General features: G+C 33.7%; 1 protein-coding gene across 1 annotated transcript in view; it reads right to left on the bottom strand.

Annotated features, from left to right (window-relative positions):
- Positions 1-3,857: 3,857 nt before the first annotated feature.
- Positions 3,858-23,636, bottom strand: part of LOC132718679 (potassium voltage-gated channel unc-103-like) — a 37,503-nt gene continuing 17,724 nt past the window's right edge. Inside the window, exons 5-14 of the mRNA XM_060702393.1 lie at positions 22,092-22,179; positions 20,757-20,921; positions 18,563-18,586; positions 15,047-15,240; positions 14,206-14,344; positions 11,594-11,875; positions 10,993-11,102; positions 10,087-10,277; positions 8,155-8,368; positions 3,858-5,762 (exon numbers count right to left, since the gene is read on the bottom strand). Coding sequence (XP_060558376.1) covers positions 5,418-5,762; positions 8,155-8,368; positions 10,087-10,277; positions 10,993-11,102; positions 11,594-11,875; positions 14,206-14,344; positions 15,047-15,240; positions 18,563-18,586; positions 20,757-20,921; positions 22,092-22,179 — 1,752 coding nt within the window. The 3' untranslated portion in view covers positions 3,858-5,417. The remainder of the gene's footprint in view (positions 5,763-8,154; positions 8,369-10,086; positions 10,278-10,992; positions 11,103-11,593; positions 11,876-14,205; positions 14,345-15,046; positions 15,241-18,562; positions 18,587-20,756; positions 20,922-22,091; positions 22,180-23,636) is intronic.

Genomic DNA, 23,636 nt, shown 5'->3' with positions numbered 1-23,636 from the left:
AAATTGCTCAATTTCAAGTACCATTTTCAGATAATAGTTAACATGCCCCTTTGGAGTATGTGGTGTTAAAATTCTATACAAATAGTGTTTATGAAGATATGAATATGTAGTTAATTCATCCATATAGCAAATGTGTATTTGTGCATATAAAACAATTGATGTATGTTTAGAAAAAATGTTTCAGTGCATCTAAATCTAAGCAAATAATGACTTCAGATAATACATCCACTTCAAATTCAAATTTTGTGGTAAATTCTTAAAATAGAGAAAAACAGAATCCTTTATTAGAATATGTTGTCTCATTATGTATAACATTTGTGCCAGGTTATTTGAAATTCCACCAGCTAGTGCTAGATTTATAGTGCGGACAAGCTGTTTGAGACCATTTTTTGCATTTGACCTTAAAGTAATACTTTGACCTTTGACCCAGCAGCACACCATCTCATGATGTTGAACATTTGTGCAAGGTAATTTGAAATTCTACCAGCTAGAGATAAGAGTTATGGTGCGGGCAAGCGGAGACCGTTTTTATGCATTTCACCTTATAGTATGACCTTGACCTTTGTCCTAGTCACTGTTCTTGTACATGACACACTGTCTCGTTATTGTGAACATTTGTGTGAAGTTATTTAAAAAACTTCTGTCTACTAATGACAGAGTTACAACCCGAGCAAGCATAATGTCTGGACAGTCTGTACAGATGTTCAGGCTAGCCTGGATTTATACTGCTTGTACAGGAAATTCACTATGACCTTTTGAACTCAAAGATATAAATGCCTAGTTACACTCTGATCTACATGCTTTCAGAAGAAAAAAAATCTGGCCTATAGAATCTACATACTTACACGGTGCCTATACCATGTGACTATTTGTGATCAAGTGGGGCAGAAAACCAATATAAAAAGATGGTCCAGGTTTATTTTCCACCATTACTTTTTGTAAATATTTCATTATTTCTTATAGCCACTTATTCTAGTGAGTAACACATATTGAATGTTTAAGGGGTAAAAAGTGGCTTTTTTACAGAAAGTGAAGCCATGTGTGTGAACAATCTGATATTTAACTATTTAACTTTACAAAAGAAAAGAAAACTTCAAAGGAGACATTATTTGTATTGGTTTTCATTAGAATTTGTGGGCTCTACACTTTTACTCTCATAAAATATACATGTCAGACTTTTTCATAGAGATTTTTGGGCGACTAGAATTTTGCCTCACCAGGGGGTCGAACGTATAGCGGTGCGATACTCCTTTAAGCGAGGTGAATTCATGTGATACGCCCTAATGGCGGACGGGAGCGAAAACGAAAGTGGGTATGAGCATGTTTTTTTCCAATTATTTAGTGTCTATTGTAATTTTTTTAAGAATAGCATTGTGCATGCTGATCAGAACTTATAATTGTGCATGATTGTCAAAATAAAATACTAAATTTTATAGAATTGAGGAAGTTATTGAGGTATTTGTTGCTGCAAATTCAACTGTCAACCTGATATGCACATGCAAACGAATAATGTAACAGTCGTTTTAAAACGAGATATTCGATTAGTTTAAGTCCCAACATGTTTAATTTTGAAAACAAAACGATATACAAGAGTAGTTTTCCATATCTATCCGAAAAAATATAAAATATTTCCAGTTTTCTTACTGTACGCCTAATATTTGGTCCGATAAACCAACTGTACGCACAAATGTTGGTTTGTTTTTCTGTAGCAACTTCCTCATTACACTACATTCTTATTCAATTTTGATGAAATATCAAGTTTTGAGTTTGTATGTTAATCATATGAAAACCACAGTGTCAATTAAAACAACAGTGTCAATTAATGTATTATACTATGATATAGTTAATTTAAATGTTTTTTTCTCACAGAGGTTAATCATTAAAATGAGATAAGTTATGCACAGAAATTTGAAATTCTATCAAGTAATCAATAGTCACGATAATATTCGTTTTGTTTTTTCCATTTATTTTTTTTTTGCAATGGAACTTGAAATTTATATATAAAAAAACTGGTTTGATTTCCTCTATGGATTGGATGTTATATATTATATACAGAGCACATCATTGTATTTCAGTTATTCTGATGTTTGTCATTAGCTCTGTCGCTTTGAATATATAACTATACTACTCCATAACCAGTGTATACCAAACAGCTTTGTGTATTTGCTTATGAAAGCATTCATACTTTTAGTGATTTAACCTATCTGCCAGTAGTTTTACTTTTAAAACTAGGCTTTCTCTGCAACATTTAATGTATAGCATCACCCCTCACTTTTTTGTAAATATTCATTTCCACTAGGAGTTACTCTTATTGTTAAAGCAAGTGTACCAAGAGATTTGTACTGTTACAGGCCAGCAGCACTTTTTAACAGTATAAAATCTGGGCAAGTGTTTTTATGTAAATAAAAGTATTATAGATTACAGTATCTGTTCGGGAAATAAAATAAATAACACACAAGCGTTTGTGAGAAACAGAAAAAAATATCAACCCTCCTAAAAATACTGTTTCCCTCGGCTAACACCTTGGCTAACAGTATTTTCCTTGGGATGATATTTTAACTGTAACCCACAAACCCATGTGTTATTTATATACTACTCCATAAGCAGTGTGACTCAATCTAGTATTATATACTCAAAAGCTTTTTGTTTATTTGCACATGTGTCAGCATTTGTACTTGTGGTACTTTACCTATCTGGCAGTAGTTTTGTTTGTTAATCAATTTGTAATGTTTTAATTGCTCTGCAACATTTACAACTGTGTATTTGCACATGTGAGCATCAGCTGTTCCTAAGAAAGACACTGAGCTGTTTGGTGTCCAATGACTGACTGAATTTTGAAATTGTAGTTTTGTGTTTTTTCCTGACAGGCCACAATTATGTGCACTACAAAAATAGCCTGTTCTAAGCAACATTTTAGAAAAGAATTTTACCACCTAAAGATTTTTACCACCTGGTTCTCAGTCTCTATCTCTAGAACAGCAGTGAAATGTACTTTCACTGTATTTTATAGGTTGTTTGAAATGTTCAATTCTATTTATAATATGAAAAAATATCAGTTTGACAGCAGCATGTACAAACGATCTTAGAACCTCATGAAGTAAAACAGCCCTTATATAACATACATGTATTAACTGCTATTTTTCTGAAATGTTCTGCTTTGAAAGTGAGTTAATTTATACAAGATTTCTTAATAGGTTTCTAAAATTCATTCTTACATATTTTGGTCAAATTCCTTCTCGTATAGATGGTTATACAAAACTTTAATTTCAAGTAAATCTTTAAGGAAAGAAGAAGATTTCAGAATTCCGGATACGGGCAAATATATGGTAGACATCTTAGTATAATCATAGGAAAACATGTACAGCAGATGTGATAATGAAAAATATCGAACCTTTAACAGCGTACAGTTATTTTATCGCACCAAAATCCAGCGTACACATAAATATTTTGACCAGTAAGCGTCTATGTATATCGGAGCACAAAAGTACTTGCTATGCAACTCAATTATGATTACTCTTATAGAATAAAGAAGAAAAAGAAATTAACTATATTAATATAAGCTTGCATTAAGCGATTTTATTCACCGACCCAAAATTAGTTGCCGTCAGTTTACCTTCAATAACTTTTTTAGTTATGAATTTAGGCCTCTGTAATTTTGATGAAATGTGTGTTGGTCCTATCTTCACATCCTCAATACAAAATATGCAATTGTAATCGAAGATTTATGAAATACTTAATAAAAAAACACTCACTCTGACGTGTGTTTACACAGGTAAATCCGCCATTAGGGCGTATCGCATGAAATCACCTCGCTTAAAGGAGTATCGCACCGCTATACGTTCGACCCCCTGCTCACTGGTTAAACAGGGTGAAGTGGAAATATTTTCGGCGAATTTTTTTACCTGACTTTGCCCTAAAAACAGTCCCTGATTGAAAAAGTTAAGGCAGAAAATAAAATCTTGACCGTCTTTTGTATTGATATTCTGCTTCATGCAGATCACAAAAAGTCACACGGTATAGTCACATGACTAAAATAATGCTGCAAATTGTTTGTGAAAATTAAACTATAATGCTGAAATTGTGCACAATAATCAAATACAAAATCTTATATCAATTAACTAACATCATTTCCTATTAAAATATCAAAACTTAACAAAAATTGAATAAATACAAAATTACTTCAATAACATTTTTTTTTCTAAATTAATTCATCATTACATTATTCTAACATTATTTCATATTTTGTTAATCAAAGTAATATTTTGTTACTTAAATGTGAACAAGGACAAATCAAATTAGTTTAAATATTTGTCTGTATGTAATTTAAATTTACCAGGCTACTGATTAAAGTAGACTCCACTGACATTTTTTCACACATGATGGGACTGGAAATATTTTTCCGAGATTTGTGTACATTTGATGTAGGTCTGGACCAATATGTTGTTGGCAGACTTTTAGATCATTCTTCCATCAGAATAATAATTTATATTATGCAAAATGACCCAAAAATGAAAAGCATAATGTGAACAGTGCTTTTCACTTAAAGCAGGCTAAATATTTCACAAAAAAAATAAATATTCAATTTAATTCTGAGTATATTTCTTCCTTATTCTTCACAATTTTTTTCCATTTTAAGTGTTTCACTTGACCTATGTCAGACTTTTGAATGTTATGTTTTTAGTCTTTTTGACCTCAGTGGAGCTCCTTTAAATGACCTTGACATAAGATATTCAGTGAGCTAATAGTTATATAGATTATGCATGCAACATTTCCTTCAAGTAAACTAAATTCATGGTGAAAATAAAACATTGTCACTGTGTTTTTTAATCATTATAACAATTACTTCTTTTTTTCTCTACATTAACTACTTTATATATATCTGGGAATGTTAAATGGATTGAAGATCTCTATGACAACTAAGATGAATATATTCTACACTGATGCCAGACTGGAAGTTTCGGACAACTTACAACTCCACGACTTTTAACAGTTAAACGGGAGCCTTCCCTTTCTAATGAGCACAGATTTCACACTAAGATCACATTTATAACAAGTATAGACCTGATGATGTGTTGATTTCATGATTCTAGTGCTGTTTTAATAAACTACTTTTATTTCAACACTGCTATACTGTCGTGTTTTTTGTTCTATGAATGTTTTCTCCTTCTATTTCTACAGATATGTTTGCTGATTGGTCAGTTTCATCATGTGACAATAGTCTGTCATCACTTGATTGGTCATGTGACCTATGTCTCTGGTCATGTGATACACCATGTGACTGTATAGTCTGGGACTGAGGCTCCTTTTGTTCGTTACATAACAATCCGTCATCTGAATCGTAGTTAACGTCCTCGTCCTCGAGAAGATCTTGTGTCACGATTGGATCATTCGACTCACTTTCGTGATCACAAGACAAGTCAAAATTTCTCTGACAGAGGATCGCAGGCTATACTCTGCGGAAAGTCATCACAAGTTGGATCTTCAGACACCGTTGTTAGCTGAGTGTCATCTTCACATAAAGGAGTTTCAGAAGGGCTAACATTAATTTGTTTCACTTGCTCTGATTGGTCAATGTAAGGAGACCTGGAGTCAATTTGTGAAAAGGAATCTGACTGGCTGAGATTAAGGAATGGCGTTGTTGATTGGCTGCTGAATGGTGCACTGCCCCCTGTGGAGGCGGGAACAAGAGATGGGGTGGTGTCACCTGATCTACGTTGCCATGGTGAGTCACAACTCATGTCTCCCTCATTGCCAGGTTTTACCTACAAATAATCCAACAAAATATTTTGTTATTACTGTATGTATATTCTCAATAAAAAATTGAATAATATTTTGATAAGGCAAAAAAAGAATTATGGCTGCAAGCTTACTAAGCATAACACAGTCAATGTAAATAAAAGAACTACTTTTTTCCATGCTTACATACCAGTCCTTACATTTATTCAAATAAAATATATACAATGAAATAAATGTTTCACCATTTACAACATGTGCACTCCATACAAAATCTTTTATTCTACAAAAGTAACAGATACCCTTCAGAATTTTGCTCTGCTACTAGGTGTTTTCAAAGTCATAAACCATTTTTGAACTATATACAAATCAGTGGACACAGCAGTGGCAAAGAAATTGACTAAATCATACAAGAGGGCAATGATGGCCCTGAGGTCGCTCACCTGTATATAGCCCCCCCCCCCCCCAGGCCAATTTTTTCCCAAGGGCTTTTATTTCTTTATTTGAACAAACTTTGTAGATACCCATAAGAAGATGTTTCATGCTAAACATCTAAGTTCTAGCTCATTGGGTTTTTTAAAAGAAGATTTTTTAAGTTTTTACTATACACATATAGTTAAAAACAATGACACCCCTGGGGCAGGGCCAGTTTTGACCCCTGGGCTTTTATTTGAACAAACTTTGTAGATATTTACTTAAAGATGTTTTATGCTTAATATCTAAACTCTAGCTATTTGGGTTTTTTCAAAGAAGATTTTTAAGTTTTTGCTATACACATATAAGGAAAATCAATGACCCCCGGGGCTGGGCCAGTTTTGACCCCAGGGCTTTTATTTGAACATACTTGGTAGACACCCATTAGAACATGTTTCATGCTAAATATCTTAGCTCTAGCTCTTTGGGTTCTTTAAAAGAAGATTTTTTAAGTTTTTACTATATGCATATAGGGAAAATCAATGACCCCCGGGGCGGGGCCAATTTTGACCCCAGGGTTTTTATTTGAATAAACTTGGTAGACACTCACTAGAAGATGTTTCATGCCAAATATCTTAGCTCTAGCTCTTTGGGTTCTTTAAAAGAAGATTTTTTAAGTTTTTACTATATGCATATAGGGAAAATCAATGACCCCCTGGGGCAGGGCCAATTTTGACCCCAGGGCTTTTATTTGAACAAACTTGGTAGACATTCACTAGAAGATGTTTCATGCCAAATATCTAAGCTCTAGCTCTTACAGTTCTTTAAAAGAAGATTTTTTAAGTTTTTACTATATGCATATAGGGAAAATCAATGACCCCCCGGGGCAGGGCCAATTTTGACCCCAGGGCTTTTATTTGAACAAACTTGGTAGACACTCACTAGAAGATGTTTCATGCCAAATATCTTAGCTCTAGCTCTTTGGGTTCTTTAAAAGAAGATTTTTTAAGTTTTTACTATATGCATATAGGGAAAATCAATAAAATTCTTTGAACAATTTTTAAAGGTGATCACCAAAGGAACATTCCTGTGAAGTTTGGATGAAATTGGCTCAGTGGTTTATGAGGAGATGTCATTTAAAGCAAAAGTTTACGGACGGACGACGGACTATGGACGAAAAGCGATCACAAAAGCTCACCCTGTCACTTTGTGACAGGTGAGCTAAAAAAACAACAAATACATTAAACTGATTCAAATTCAAAAATAGATCTATTTCTAAATAACCATAAAGATTTTGTATTTCTTATGAATTCAATAAATAAAGCTCCAACTATTTAGGGCTAAAACATCTTCTACTTTACATTTTATTTCTCCTTAAAATAAACATCGTTTAACCTTAAATCTAAAACCATTTATAGTTGGTAACTAATTTTCGTTACTTTTTTTATATAAGTCCCTTTAAATTTGAATGCAATGTCCCTAGGCTGTCATTGATGGAAAATTTTGTATTGATATATCGAGAGACAAATATCGACGATATATCGATATATTGACATTGACAGTAATGCAATGAAAAACAATTACAATGTAAATGTATATCATAAATTGTGATTATGGTGTTATGCATGCTTCTATAAGACATTATGAATACTTCAAACTAACAGAAAGTTTGTTTTTTCTGTTATTTTTGTCACTGACATTTGAAAATGGAGTTTAAAGTACTAGAAAAAGTGACTTCTCTTATTAGGCAAATAAGAGAGGTATATTAAATTACAGAATTAATTTTTTTAAAGCTTAGTGTATTGATATCTGGAAGTGTGTATTGATATTGTATTGGATGGTGAAAATCGATGATACATCGATATTGCAATATTCAATGACAGCCCTAATTGTCCCCAAAAAAAAGGGACTATTCCATACTACAATTAAAGCAGATTGCAGGTTTTTAAGATCAGAGAAAATCACTGTTCAATTATGAGAATCAAACATGTTTAGAATACAACAGACCTGAACTAGGGGTGAATTATCACAACAATCCTCGTCTTCTTCATCGATACACTGTGTGTAGGAGTAAGGTCTGCCCTCAGACCCCGCCCCCTGTAAGGCCTCGCCCTTGTGGCCTGCCTCCTCAACTTGTGTGTTAGATTGAGCTTGATGTTGAAGTATAGACAGTATCATAGTTATATCTGAACTCAGCTTCTGTTCTAATCTTGTCAGCTGCCTGAAGAGAGCAAGTAAATACATTGTTTTATGATGATGATGGAATAAAAATAAACATGAAAAACTTTTTTTCCATAATAATCATGAACTCTTTACTTTTTGTTGAAGTTTAAGTCACACCAACTATGTCACTGTCAAAATTATGGTGACTTACCACATTTAGTGGTTGAATATGATCTCTGGTGCAAAGAACCATAACTATTAATAAACAGCTGGAAATCTTCCTCAAATAAAAGAGTTTGAAGTTTCTGGCAAGAATTGAATTCACGATAATGAAGGGCAATTACTTTCATGGGAATAAGATTTACCGCTTGGCCACTGACTCAATCTGAGACAAGAGCACCGCTAGGCGGAGCATTATATGCCCGAAAGTATTTTTTTTTTTAGTAAGGATGACCTTAACCGTTGACCTTTTGACCCCAAAATCAATAGGAGTCTTCTACCCAATATGGACAATCATCCTATGAAGTTTGAACATTGTGGGCCACATGGAACTTAACATATGCTCCGGCAACTGTTTTCAGTATCAAGGTAATAGTGACCTTCACCTTTGACCTTTTGACCCCAAAATCAACAGGGGTCTTCTACCCAATATGGACAATCATCCTATGAAGTTTGAACATTGTGGGTCAAATGGAACTTAAGTTATGCGTGGAAACATATTTTTCAGTATCAATGTAATAGTGACCTTCACCTTTGACCTTGTGACCCCAAAATCAATAGGGGTCTTCTACCCAATATGGACAATCATCCTATGAAGTTTGAACATTGTGGGTCGAATGGAACTTAAGTTATGCTCTGGAAACTGTTTTCAGTTATAAGGTAATAGTGACCTTGACCTTTGACCTTTTGACCCCAAAATCAATAGGGGTCTTCTACCCAATATGGACAATCATCCTATGTAGTTTGAACATTGTGGGCCAATTGGAACTTAAGTTATGCTCCGGAAACTGTTTTCAGTATCAAGGTCATAGTGACCTTGACCTTTGACCTTGTGACCCAAAAATCAATAGGGGTCTTCTTCCCAATATGGACAATCATCCTATGAAGTTTGAACATTGTGGGTCGAATGGAACTTGAGTTATGCTCCGGAAACCGTTTTCAGTTTTAAGGTCATAGTGACCTTGACCTTTTGACCCCAAAATCAATAGGGGTCTTCTACCCAATATGGACAATCATCCTATGAAGTTTGAACATTGTGGGCCAAATGGAACTTAAGTTATGCTCCGGAAACCAAATTGCTAACGGACGGACGGACGTACGGACGGACGGACAGACGGACGCCAGGGGGTATAACATAATATGCCCTTTCGGGCATATAATAAAACATTGTTTTTTTTATCATCAGTGTAACTAATTTGTGAGAACATTTTAATACTCTATCAAATTCGATCCAACCGTCTAATAAATAATAACAAAAATATTCTGCTGTTTTCATCAGATTCAACACTAACAAAATTATTAGGGTCCTCTGCTGCTCTAACCTTTAACCTCTTACCTCAAAAGATGATGGTTTATTTACAACAACAGTATATTAGCTAGTTGGAGAATCATACACATAGAGTATAATGCATACCTATGGAAAATAACTCTGTAAGTAATATTTTTGAAGGCTATCTTTTTAGAATGAGTTGTTTCCTTTAGTAACATGGTCATAGGATTATAAAACTTTTATGATGATAAAATCGCAAAATAAATAAAGCATAAAGAATGTCATACCTAGACATCATTTCTATTCTCTTCTCTACATCCCCGGAACCTTGTGCCTGGTGGTCACCCTCTGTTGAGTGGACCGAGACGCGAGCTCCAACAACACCATCTTCAAACTGGGAATGACTGGAGGGAGTTGATAGGGGCAATGTCATGCTGGACGTGGATTTTGGAACACTTGAACTTGATGTAGCTTTTGGCTGAAAATATATATCAATCATTCTGTTACATTAAAAGCACATTAAGATTCAGAAGTAAATATGATTTTTTTCCTCTGAAGGAAATGCAAACCTGTTCTTTATGATGTTTTTATAATGGATTTATAGCATTTTTCATGCTAATCAGGTAATTCATGGCATTCAATGTAAAATAATTTGTCATGAAAATTATTGCAAACAGTACAAAGTGGTATTTTCATCTTTCTTATAAAATACTAAAACATCATATATTTACTAACTGTTAACAGTCTATAAGCAAAAATGGTTCAGCCCTATGACCCATTTCGTTGTTTCATTTTCCTTTTCTCAAAGCAAATTACTTGAATCAGCAAATAAGGCTAAACAATTTTTTTTTTCAACTTATTGCCAACAAGCACAAATGGCAAGCTTAAATTCAAACTGATGCACACAGTGTTCTTAAGTCAAAATAACATTTTCTCCTTTTTTGAAAAAACTCTTACCGCACTAAATATTCTTAAAGGACTTTTCAATCCGGACAAAACCATTCATCATTTATAGGGAAAACTTTAAAATAAGTACTGCCTAAATAGCAAACAGTACGGATTATGATCAGATAGCTTGGATGTGCCAGCTGATCTTGGTCTTCCCTGGTCACATTGGTAGATTCAGTCACTGGCAGCTGGCTACAGTCTACAGATTAATTATAAGGTATTTTGTTTAAATATTACATGCATACCTGTATTTCTGGTGTGACAGATTCCTGTAACAGTGGGGCTTTATCTGTGTCCTTATTTGGATCTCGACAACTTGAGAAATTAACAAGTTGATTAACACTTGTTAAAGCACCTGAAAACCAATAAATTATGCTAAATGATAATTAATGAAATGCAGAGTTCAGTCTAGTGTAACCAGAATTTTGATTGGTCAATGTACATTCTTTACCAGTTTCTGACCAATTAAATACCTGTGAACTGGGTGTGAGATAAGAAAATATCTTTATAACCTCGGACTTGGCTACTTTAAGGTCATGTCCAGATGGTTGTTGCGTCCAAGTATGAAGATAATCAATTGAGAAATTGAAAAATTATTAACATATTTAAGGTATGGTCATGGGCACATCATGACTGAAAAAAGTTTTTTTTTTGAAAAAGTCCTGCTAAAAAATAAATTCTTTTTCAATGAAATAAATTATGAATCATTTTCTTCTGTATTGACCAACCTAATCAATGACATTGTGGCTTTGAGAAAGAAAGACCACTCTAGTAAACAAATCTGTAATAGCATTTATGTAAAGAAATCTTATAATAAATGTCAACAGCTGACATTGTTACACATACCAGTGATTGTAGAGAACCCGGTCGATCTTTTCCTCTCATTTTCGTTCGAGCCGTGATGATGATGATGGTGGTGATGATGTACGGGACCAAAATCGAGATTAGCCGGAGTTACATCCATACCGGCTTTCAAGGGAGAGAATTCTAGTATTCCTACGCCACTCTGCCGCAAATCCTCGTCGGATGTGTCCTCAAATGACATTGAAACTGTCGGACCAGGCTCGACACTTCGACGCATTCTACGAACACGTCTTGGCCGGAAATGATAGTTCTCATTTTCATCATCTAAATAAAAGTATATTGCTTATTTTTTGACATTTACTGTATTGTGACTAAATAATAAATGCTAAATGATTTATTGTTTTCTTTTCAAAACATTTTCTTACTAAAGAAATAGTGCAAGATGAATTGTACATAACTGATAAAATGGCTTAAGAAGTTATCAAATATTAGCAGAAATGAACACATCATATAACATAATTTCAAAAATCTTTTGCATAATTTGTTACTAAATTAACTTGCCATATATTTGGATAAGTTCATCAATATTTTCATGATCAAAATGTCAAACTTTTGCGAAATTTGTTACTAAATTTACTAGTCACAGTGATGCTTTTAAGTCTTGGATAGGTTCTTCAACATTTTCAGAATCAAAATATCAAAACTAAGAAGCTATAAGGTTCTGGTTTTGACTGTCTGCTAGCCTAAATTAGTGGATAAGGTATACCCACAAATAAAGACCGATAACAGACTGATACTAGTTTGAAAGTTTTTCCTTGGAATAAAAGTTAAAAGTTATAATATACAGTAGAACTTCTATGAGTCGAACTTCGATTAGTCGATTTTCTCGATGTGTCCAAGTAAAATGAAAGTCCCGATTTTTTCCCCTTATAAAAACCTATTTATGAGTGGAAATTTTATGTGTCGAATTTTTCGATGGGTCGAAATTTTGTTATGAAATTGAGACCGATTCATGAGTCGCAGTCCTCATGTGTCGAAGTTTAAACGCAAGTTCCTTCAACTTCGACTCACCTAAGTTCTACTGTAGTAACAAGAGCCATGTCAACATGGCCATCCCCCGCCGAATGTGTTTGCTCATTGGAAGAATGTATATGTAGTAGAACAGAATAATTTCATTTTAAGAGGTCTTTTGGTAATGAAAACTGATGGCTATAGTGATTACAGATTTGAAACCTATGTGAATACTGATGGCTGAAAATAACAAAGGGCAATAACTGAAAAATAATGCAGGGTAGGTTATCATTCTTGTGTGCTGCATCCCTCCTCAGTAAAATCTATCCACCTATGAAGTTTCAAGTTGATACCTCAAATACTTTTTGAGAAAAAAATTGAATTGAAATATTAAGTATGAAAAATAACAAAGGGCAATAAATCAAAAATTATGAAAGGTAGAGTTATCATTCTTGTGCAGTGCACACCTCCTGAGTGAGATCTATGCACCTATGAAGTTTCATTTTGATATCTCAAAGGCTTTTTGAGTTATGCTCTGGACAAAAATTAATTTTGAAAAATAACAAAGGGCAATAACTCAAAAATAATGCAGGGTAGAGTTATCATTCTTAAGCACTGCACTCCTCCTCAATGAGATCCATATACCTTTGAAGTTTCAAGTTGATACCTCAAATACTTTTTGAGATAAGCTCTGGACAAAATAGCATGAAAAAAAACAAAGGGCAATAACTCAAAAATTGTATAGGGAAGAGTTATCATTCTTGCGCATAACATTCCTCCTCAATAAGATCTATCCACCTATGACATTTCATGTTGATATCTCAAACACTTTTTGAGTTATGCTCCACTCAGGTGAAAAATTAGGTATGAAAAATAACAAAGGGCAATTACTCAAAAATTATGAAAGGTAGAGTTATCATTCATGTGCACTGCACACCTCCTGAGTGAGATCTATGCAGCTATGAAGTTTCATGTTAATATCTCATAGGCTTTTGGAGTTATGCTCTGGACAAAAATCAATTTTGAAAAATAACAAAGGGCAATAACTCAAAAATCATACAAGATAGAGTTATCATTCTTGTGCACTGCACTCCTCCTCAATGAGGTCTATCCACATATAACATTCCTCCTCAATAAGATCTATCCACCTATGACATTTCATGTTGATATCTCAAACACTTTTTGAGTTATGCTCCACTCAGGTGAAAAATTAGGTATGAAAATTAACAAAGGGCAATAACTCAAAAATTATGAAAGGTAGAGTTATCATTCATGTGCACTGCACACCTCCTGAGTGAGATCTATGCACCTATGAAGTTTCATGTTAATATCTCATAGGCTTTTGGAGTTATGCTCTGGACAAAAATCAATTTTGAAAAATAACAAAGAGCAATAACTCAAAAATCATGCAAGGTAGAGTTATCATTCTTGTGCACTGCACTCCTCCTCAATGAGGTCTATCCACCTATGAAGTTTCAAGTTGATAACTCAAATACTTTTAGAGATATGCTCCGGACAAAAATGTCGGACGGAAGGACGGACGGTCGGACGGAAGGAGACTATTTCTATATCCTCCGCCGAAAATTTCCTCCGCCGAAAATTTTCGACGGGGGATAATAAAGAGGGACAAAGAAATGACATACCTGCAGGTTCAATATTGGACTTTGTTTTAGCCCTACGTTTTCGTAGATTACGAGGTTTTGGCTCAGCTTCTTCTTCATCAGTTCCACGTCCTATCCAGAATGACGACAAGTGCCCCTCATCATCGCCCGCCAAGGTTTTCTGTGTAATTGGATCAGGAACATGTCTTTTTAGAGAATTTCTTTTGACGAACCATTGAATATATAACTAGTCAATTGTAAAATACACCAGTAGACTGAGGTATTGTTTGGTAAAGCATTGCAAAGATCATTGTATTGCTTTACATTTTTTCCAACCATGTGACATTTTTTATGTATTGTGACCTTCTTACTATGAGTTTAAGTGTATTGTATTATTGTATTGTGTAAAACTCTATGTCAAATGGCATATTTTTCTAGAAGTAAGTGGTATTCAACAATGACTCATTACATATGTCATGTCTTCTTTAGTGCTTATTTTACTCCACTCACAATATATACATCTAATATGCATTTCATACGATATACAAAAGGGTTTTGCCAGAAGTTATACAAAATGGTTGGTTCAAAAAGTTAAAGAAAAAAGGTTGGGACCAAAATTAGCTTAACATTATCAGCTGCAATTCTCTGAACATAAAAACATGCTGTCAATAACTGCACACATGATTTACTTTAGATCAAAAATACTTTCTTACATGTGTGTGCAAGAAAATAATTCAAAAATCTCTTTTTCTGTCAACACCAATGGACTGATTTATAACTGTAACATTATTCTGATTTTTACTACAACCAAAATTCATATTTAATCAACTGATAAAAGGGCTTTGTGTATTCAAATGGTTAAAAATAAAGAATCTAGCCTTACATCTCTAAGGTCAAAGGTGACTTCAAGGTTTTTCACAAACTGTTCAGCAAATTCGGGATACATATCAAGTATCTCGAGGAGATCATCTCTGTGTATCTTGTGAAGATCACAATATGTCAGTGCTCGGACATTACAGCTTGATTTACCCACCGTGTCATATTTACATATATTCTCTCCAAACACGTCATCCTTCCCTGAAAAATATCATAAATATTTTTATGTTTGCATCTTTGCAGGTAAAATGTTCAGTTTTTTATCTAGTTGGGTTTTTAGGTGACACCAAAATTGTTTTATCTAGTTGGGTTTTTTAGGTGACACCAACATTGTTTTATCTAGTTGGGTTTTTAGGTGACACCAACATTGTTTTATCTAGTTGGGTTTTTAGGTGACACCAACATTGTTGAGGTCTTTTGGGAACTTCCTAGCTTTATTGGTGGAGAGAGATCTCTCTGCATATTATTTCTGGCCTAGCAGACCCTTGAGTAGCTAACCAAGTAGCTAGCAGACCCCTGAGTAGCTAACCAAGAAGCTTTCAGGCAGCTGAGTAGCTGGCAGGCACCTGAGTAGCTTGTAGGCACCTGAGTAGCTGGCAGGCACCTGAGTAGCTTGTAGGCACCTGAGTAGCTGGCAGGCACCTGAGTAGCTTGAAGGCACCTGAGTAGCTGGCAGGCACCTGAGTAGCTTGTAGGCACCTGAGTAGCTGGCAGGCACCTGAGTAGCTTGTAGGCACCTGAGTAGCTGGCAGGCACCTGAGTAGCTTGTAGAAAATCTGAGTAGCTAGTAGGCACCTGAGTAGCTTGTAGGCACCTGAGTAGCTTGTAGGCACCTGAGTAGCTGGCAGGCACCTGAGTAGCTTGTAGGCACCTGAGTAGCTTGTAGGCACCTGAGTAGCTTGTAGGCACTGAGTAGCTAGCAGGCATCTGAGTAGCTAGCAGGCACCTGAGTAGCTTGTAGGCACCTGAGTAGCTTGTAGGCACCTGAGTAGCTTGTAGAAATCTGAGTAGCTAGTAGGCACCTGACTTAGCTAGCAAGCATCTGAGAAGCTAAGACACCTGAGTAGCTTGCAAGAAATTTGAGTGGGTAACCTGGGTAGCTTGTAGGCACCTTAGTAGCTACTAGACACCAGAGTAGCTGGCAGGCATCTGAGTAGCTAGCATGCACCTAAGGGTAGCCAGTAGGCACCTTAGTAGCTAGCAAACACCTGAGTAGCTAGAAGGCACCTGTGAAGCAAGTCATTGGTAGGCAGCGCAGTAACTGGTAGGCGGTGGAATAGGAAGTAGGCGCCAGAGTAGCTTGTAGGCACTTGAGTAGAACCACAACCATCTGTTCAAGGTAGCTGTATAGTTTCTTTAAATAAAAGAATCCAAAAATCAGTTAAAGAGTTGAAGCCATAGTGGTGAGAGAGAAAAGTGATCAAGTATTTGTGACAATACCTACCCAATAAAACAATATAAGAAAGATCTAGCTATACATGTCTTAAATAGAGATGATACTAGAAGTTTTGAATATGCAATATGCAGTTTCATAGCACAAAGAGAAATGACGCTTAAACAAGCAGATTTTACAGCAGATATAAATACATGTAACAGTGTATTTTCTAATAATACAAAATGAAAATAATGCAACATTTTTAGACATTTTATCTATAAAGAGGATTGTAAAGATAAGTTTTTTTATAAGCAATTAATGCAAACATAAGAAAATTCAAGATAACAGGAAATTTTGAAATCTGAAGTAAATGAATACTAAAAAAGAAAATAAGGAGAAAAAAAGATAAAATGTATAAGATTAACTGATGAATAGTTCTAAGAAGAAAGTAAATGGAAGAATTGTGTTTTGTTCCTGATATATAATGTTACATTCTTCATATCAAACTAAATTACTATACAGAATATTGTCATCTACATTTATACAATATCTATATTATAATAGTATATAATATGGAATGACATCTATAACATCAAAGGAAAGATAAAAGCATATACACTAATATACATGTATATATACACTTAGAAATCAGTATGTACATAATGTTAATGTATATTAACATATTATGTAACACTTTCAAACATGCAAGAAGAAAGATTATTAAGGAATGAAATAGATCATGCTTAATCTATGCATGCCAATATAGTTGAAATTTTCATACAATAAAAAAATTAAATAAATGTGAATCCTCCCTCCTGCCTCCCACTTTTCCTTCTTCCCCCCTCCCCCTCCCAACTGCCCACATACTTTTCATTCTTCAATTTTATGTACAGAAAGCTAAAAAGAAATGGGATAAAAAGCAGCAAGAACATTTTCATAGACCTACTATCTTTATGTTTACATATGACTCAAACACTGGTCAACTTAAAAAAGCTTGGTCATAAAAGCATACATGAAGGCAACATGAAAATTTGGAAAAGTGATTTCAAAAATATCAAAGACATTTATCAGTCTTTTTACACCTATATAAAGTGCTATCTCAGAAATATGTCTGAAAAAAAAATGTGCTTGTAGACAGAAAAAAAATCTATTGATACAATAGGCAAATACATAGCGAATGGCATATCTTAAATTGCAGAAGGCTGTACAGGCTCTGGTTAGCTGACCAAAATAAATGCATACTCAGGATATTAGTGACTAAATTTAGCTGTTTATTAAGCTGCTTTAAATCTTTAAGAGTATGAAGAATTTTCATAATTTTCCCACTTGATTCATATATTTATGTACAACATTTCACACTTAAGCAAGATTTTCATTAATGTGGAAATATCGCTCACCCATCTATTACTAAGAAAATCATTGAAACCCAATGACCACTCTTACAAAATATTATATGTTCTAAGAGAAAACAGTCAGAAAAATTACAAAATCTCTGCTCATAAAAGATGACCTAAATTTTGGAAAGATATTTTAATTTTGACCTTTTGACCTAAATTTCAGACAAATGACTTCAATTGCACTTTATCTAACAACTTTAAACTTTCTGTGAGAAAACTTCAAATTTCTAAACCTTTGTGACCAACTTAAATCTGAAAAAGGCTATCACCATTTGTAATTTAAAGAGAAATTGGGGCACCAATCACCAAAGTAGAGACATTTTTATACTAAATGGGATTAATACTTTAAAGACACAAAGTTTCAGAATAGTATTACCAGTACAAAGTTAAAACCATGACCCAAGTTAATACATACATCCTGTAACATGACCCTAGTGTCAATTTTGACCTCGACCCACATTCTGAAATTCTAAAGAAGAATTTGACAGAGGGATATCTTAATTTCACCCAATCAACCTAGTGTCAACTTTGACCTTTACCTTAACCTATAGACACCTTCTGATATTCTAAAGATGACCTTGACATGTTATTTTTACCCAATGAATAGACAACACACAATGCTTGACACAGGATAAAATCTGATAGCTCATCGTCAGTAAGGTTTCTCCAGACAAGCTTTGAAGTCAACCCTGTGATCTTTTATTTATATTGCCGGTGTTTTTATACATGCTACACAAAACTGAATAAATACCTTTAGTATCATCTTCTTGTCCCGCTAAAACAGATATATAGATACAGATATACATATATATAGAACAACCATAATCTATTTATACATCATATAGACAGTGTATAGTCCATTCCAATTTGACCTTCATATGACCTTCAATATAAAGGTCAAACAAACACTTATTTAATCAGAAGCAAAAATATGGTTATTCTGAGCAATAAGAGGCTCTGTATACATTTTATGAAAGATTTGTTACTGAATAATAGAAAGGTTAATCAAATATCTCTTTAGGAGTATGCCTATGTAATGACCTTGGTCAAAAACATGTGACCTTTAGGAGAAAGGTCAACTTGGAATGGACTAAAATTACAGGTGGTCTCAATTCAAGATGACAAGTCTTTAGAAATATACATCTTGCAAGAGTTTTCTTACAAAAAATAAACAATCATTGGCATTCACAGTTGAATTTTCTAAAAGATCTATGTTTGAATTTATAGTAACATCAAGCAAATGTTTGGCATTTTAAAAGGAGACCTAGATATAAAGCTCTCATTGTATAAAAGCATGCAAGAGACAATATGAGGCTGCAGAGACTGTACGTATATTTCCTGGATGTGGAGTTTTATTTCTAAAATCTATTTGTGAATGCACACACTCTTATAACAGGTCTATACCATTTATCTTGTATATAGGTCATTGAAGGTCAAGATATGACCTTTTACTTATTGCTATGATACATTGCAGGGGAGTAAAAAGGGCATAAGCTGCAGATAGGTTTATGTCTATAAGAAAAGAGCATAGCATAGCAACATAATTTTGGCAGTGTGTTTTCACAAATTTGACTAATGAAAGCTGTGCAAACTTGAAACAAAAGCTAGACTCACTGCAACTAGTAATGCATGTAGTTAGAATTCACTTTAGTTGTATAAAACAATACATATAACAGGACACAAAGAGAATTAAATAGAGACAAATTAATTTTATCACCTTTTACAAAGTCTCATTTAATTAAGTATGCTTAATTTTTAGGAAAATACTTGAATTGCATAAGTTCCTTTGCAATCAAACTAATGTAGACATAGACATATTATCTTGTTTGTGGTTAAGAGCTGAATGGTACTGCAAAATAAATGAATGTGCTATGTCTAGGGATCTTTTGTTCTGACCATTTTTCCTTAATTCTATAAGAAATTATCTTTTCAAAATAAATTGACAACCATTTTTTCTGGAGGTTACACACTGATATAGTTAATAAAGCTATTCAAATATGAAATAATAATACAAATTTTTCATCTAAGATTTATGCAAGACCATATACGAATATTTGTTATATGAAGATAATGATGATAACGATGACTAGGATGATGATAATAGGGTTGATAATGTTTGACTAGTATCCAGCTAAAATTCATGCAAGTCTATTAACATCATCACCAATAATTGCTGGTTATGATGAAGAACTTAATAACTTCGATAAATTCAAAGATTTTATTTTGACAGTATTTAGCAAAAAGTGCAGTTTTTAAGTCAAAATAAAAACCCCGGTCTTATAACTGGCCTGTCTTATAGGCAAGTAAATATGGTAGTTAAATATCTAACTTTGTTCTTGTAAAATAAACCATATTGTATTTAACTGTCTGTCCTTGGAGGATTGTAATATAAACTAGGTATAGTCTCATGCAAGGGCATATTATATACATGTATTCTAGATTACTTAACTTAGTGCAAATAGGTCACCACTAAACACTTCAAGAGAAAACATAGAGAGATGGTTAATAAATGTAGGAGAATATGTTTCAGTGACCTCTTTTACTGTCCTATCTTTATCTAAGAACAAAATATCATAAAGCTGTTTTTCAATGGTGAGTAAAAATTAGCAAAAATCTAATTAATTTTCCAAAATCGCTCAATACAAGCTCTGACCATTTCAAAAATGAATTTGACATTGCAAGAAAAGCAACCTTTCTATTGGTCATCTTAACTGAGTGATTACTATATATATCAACCAATCATATCTTAGCATTTTAAAATCATCTCCCTCATCGGTTGAAATTGTATGACAAAATTGTCAGCTGATCATTTTAGCCAATCAGATGCCTGCACTGTCAAAATTTTTACATTCAATCAGTTTGAAATTTACTGAGGCCACCAACATGTTCTCCTACAATCAATAGTTCCAGTTCCTCTATCACCATGGCAACCTCGATGTTCTTACCTAGTATAGCTACAACTATATCATCTTTGAGTATCTCTATGGAACCTCGGGAAACAAAGTACAATGCTGTCAGGATATCCCCCCTATGTACCAATGTGTCCCCAGGTGGGACATGGGTCGTTTTGAACTTCATTGACAAAGCTCTTAAACACCCAGGACTTGCTCCTGTAAAAAAAATATATTGATAAATGCATGTACTTTAAGAAAAAAAAACTTTTTTTCTCCACTTGTTAAGGTGGCATAAACACATAAACATAACAGACATATTTCATAACAAAACCCTATTGCCTCAGTCTGACTGCACACTTTCTTGGACAAAAATTTGGCAATGCCAAACTAACTCTTAATCAAATTTGTCATGTACTTTCAAAGATTACTTAGAAGATACTCAACAGTTTAAGCTGGCAAATATGAAACATTTAACAAAATTTATCACTTCTAACTTACAAATCAAACATAAATAATTATGCAATTTTTAAAATTTAAGCCTTTGTTATCTTTTAAAATGCACATAACAATCAAATAGGGACACTTGAACCCAAATGACTAAGCAAACTACAGGATCCCTGTTTGAAAAGAAAAACATCTGCGCAAAACCATCCATCCTCCCATCATTAGTACAGTGTTGAGTGAATATTGGTAACAATATATGCCAAAATTCTTCCTAGCATATCTAAAAAGGAGCCTTGCTTAAGTTCCAATTTTAAAATTTCTGTTTTCATGTCACAATCACACTGTAAAAGGTCATACAGTGCATTTCAAGCTTTATTGGTAGAGGAAGACCTTAGGTAGCACATTTAAAGGTCAAGGTCATAACAAGGTCACAACAAGAGCTATTTGAGGGACAAGATGACACTTGAGTAAAACCACTAATATTTTTTTTACATAGCTTAACCCTTTCGCTGCCGGAGGGTTATTGTTTTATTGATCACCTATTTGCCAGAGGGTTTTCTAAAAAATTACTATATTATTAATTAATATAATTAGTATTATTATTTGTTATTAGTATTATAATAATTATATATGTTTCCAAATATGCTAGTATAATAATAATTATTGTTGACGGTATAATTTTCTTTATATTTATTATTATTTTTATTATCTTTATTAATTTATTATTATTATTATGATTATTATAGAAACGGCTAAAGCCGTCCATATGGCAAATACGCCGAAAATAACAGGGACGGCTTAAGCCGTCCATATGGCAGTGAAAGGGTTAATCGTTTCCTCTATTGTAATAATTCAAAATTTTGATGGGATATCATAGGATTTGAAACACTACTTGACCATTATGGCTCCTACAAATCAAGGCAATAAAACAAATCTACAAACCTCTGAATGCTGAACAATTACTGAGTAAAGTTCTATTTAAATGAAAACATATATCTGCCTGCAAACATTCTGGAAAACTCTTTAATACCTGAAAAAGTAATGAAATAATAGTTATTTCAGTAAAGCAATACATAATAATGTGCAAGGTTATGAATTCATTATAAAGATATGTTATTGGTTATATGACCTTGTACAAATTGTTGTTTGTTATATAAACATTGCCTAGTGGCTTGGGTAATATAAACACAACTGTTTATATAATGGTCATAAAACCTGGCAAAAGTCTCTATCAATTACAAAATAAAGTATTTCATCAGGCTAATTTTACACTTGAGACTTAAATTTTCTTCATACATTTTTTCTTTTTCTAATCTTAATACAAACTATATTATATCAAAGAAGTACATTTAAATTTTCAAATGTAATAAAACCCTTGGGAATATACCAAATTCTGGCAACTAATAAAAATTGAACACATTTTAAACAAAACCATCTTGTTATTATTCTTTTCAGAAATTTAACTGTCATAAAAAACATCAAAAAGCAATGAAAGAGTGACAATACTCTAGTACCGATGTTTTTTTTATCTGTCATCAGAAATATTCAGGAGAAATCTGATATGCTAATATCATATATCAACTGATGCCCGTGACAGTTAAAGACTGTCCTCTTCAGTAATTATCCTATACACCGCAGATTCTTCAGCATGCAAAACTTCAATTTGTTGTAATTTGCCGTAAAACTTGAGGACTTTTTTGCTGTCTAGGTATTAATGGGCTAATAGAGATTTGGTGAGGACATTTAGTCACGACGTTATGTGACATCATATGGGACCTGACACAGACATTCACAAATCTAATCAAATATAAAATGTTTCCCCATCACCATGGTAACGGATTCGTGGAAATACTCTAAATGGTATACACTGGTATATTAGAACTGACATGTGAATTTTTCAACTCAGAAGAGAAGTTAATTTGTAATTTGCCATGGTTAAACATGCGAAATTCCTTATATGGACTGGCCCATCATTTAATTTGGTCAAAACCATTTATTATTTTTAGAGAAAATTTCATTATATGTGCTCACTTGAATAGAAAACAGTGCAGATGAAGATCTAGGGACAGACAGCTTCCATCACTGGTTGATTGGTATATAAACAACACTTTGTGATGTTATTTTTCCCCCCCCCCCTATATTTTACAGGCAACTAAAAGTTGTTTCCCCGAGCCCTAAAATAGGGCTATATATTACCCTAAAAATGCTGTATTTCCCGCTGAAATGCCCTGTGCACATTTTCCCCCAGAACCATGACTTAACAGCAGCTGACTTAAATCAGCTAGTTGATAAATCTAATTGACTAAAAGACTGTCCCTATGGATAGCCTCCACTCTGTACTATGAATGTTAAATTGAATTGAAATTGAATTTTTTATAAAATGTGTGGGTAAATTACATATATAGTTGTTGGAATTTGATTTCAGGTTACCCCCTTTTTTATTTAGTGTACACTATATATTCCCCTTTAGAAAGTCACAGGTTGTTT

Source organism: Ruditapes philippinarum, unplaced genomic scaffold (assembly GCF_026571515.1).
Source record: "Ruditapes philippinarum isolate M1 unplaced genomic scaffold, ASM2657151v2 ctg941_1_1_1_1, whole genome shotgun sequence".
Taxonomy (NCBI): Eukaryota; Metazoa; Mollusca; class Bivalvia; order Venerida; family Veneridae; genus Ruditapes; species Ruditapes philippinarum.
This window is presented reverse-complemented; position numbering and strand designations above follow the sequence as displayed.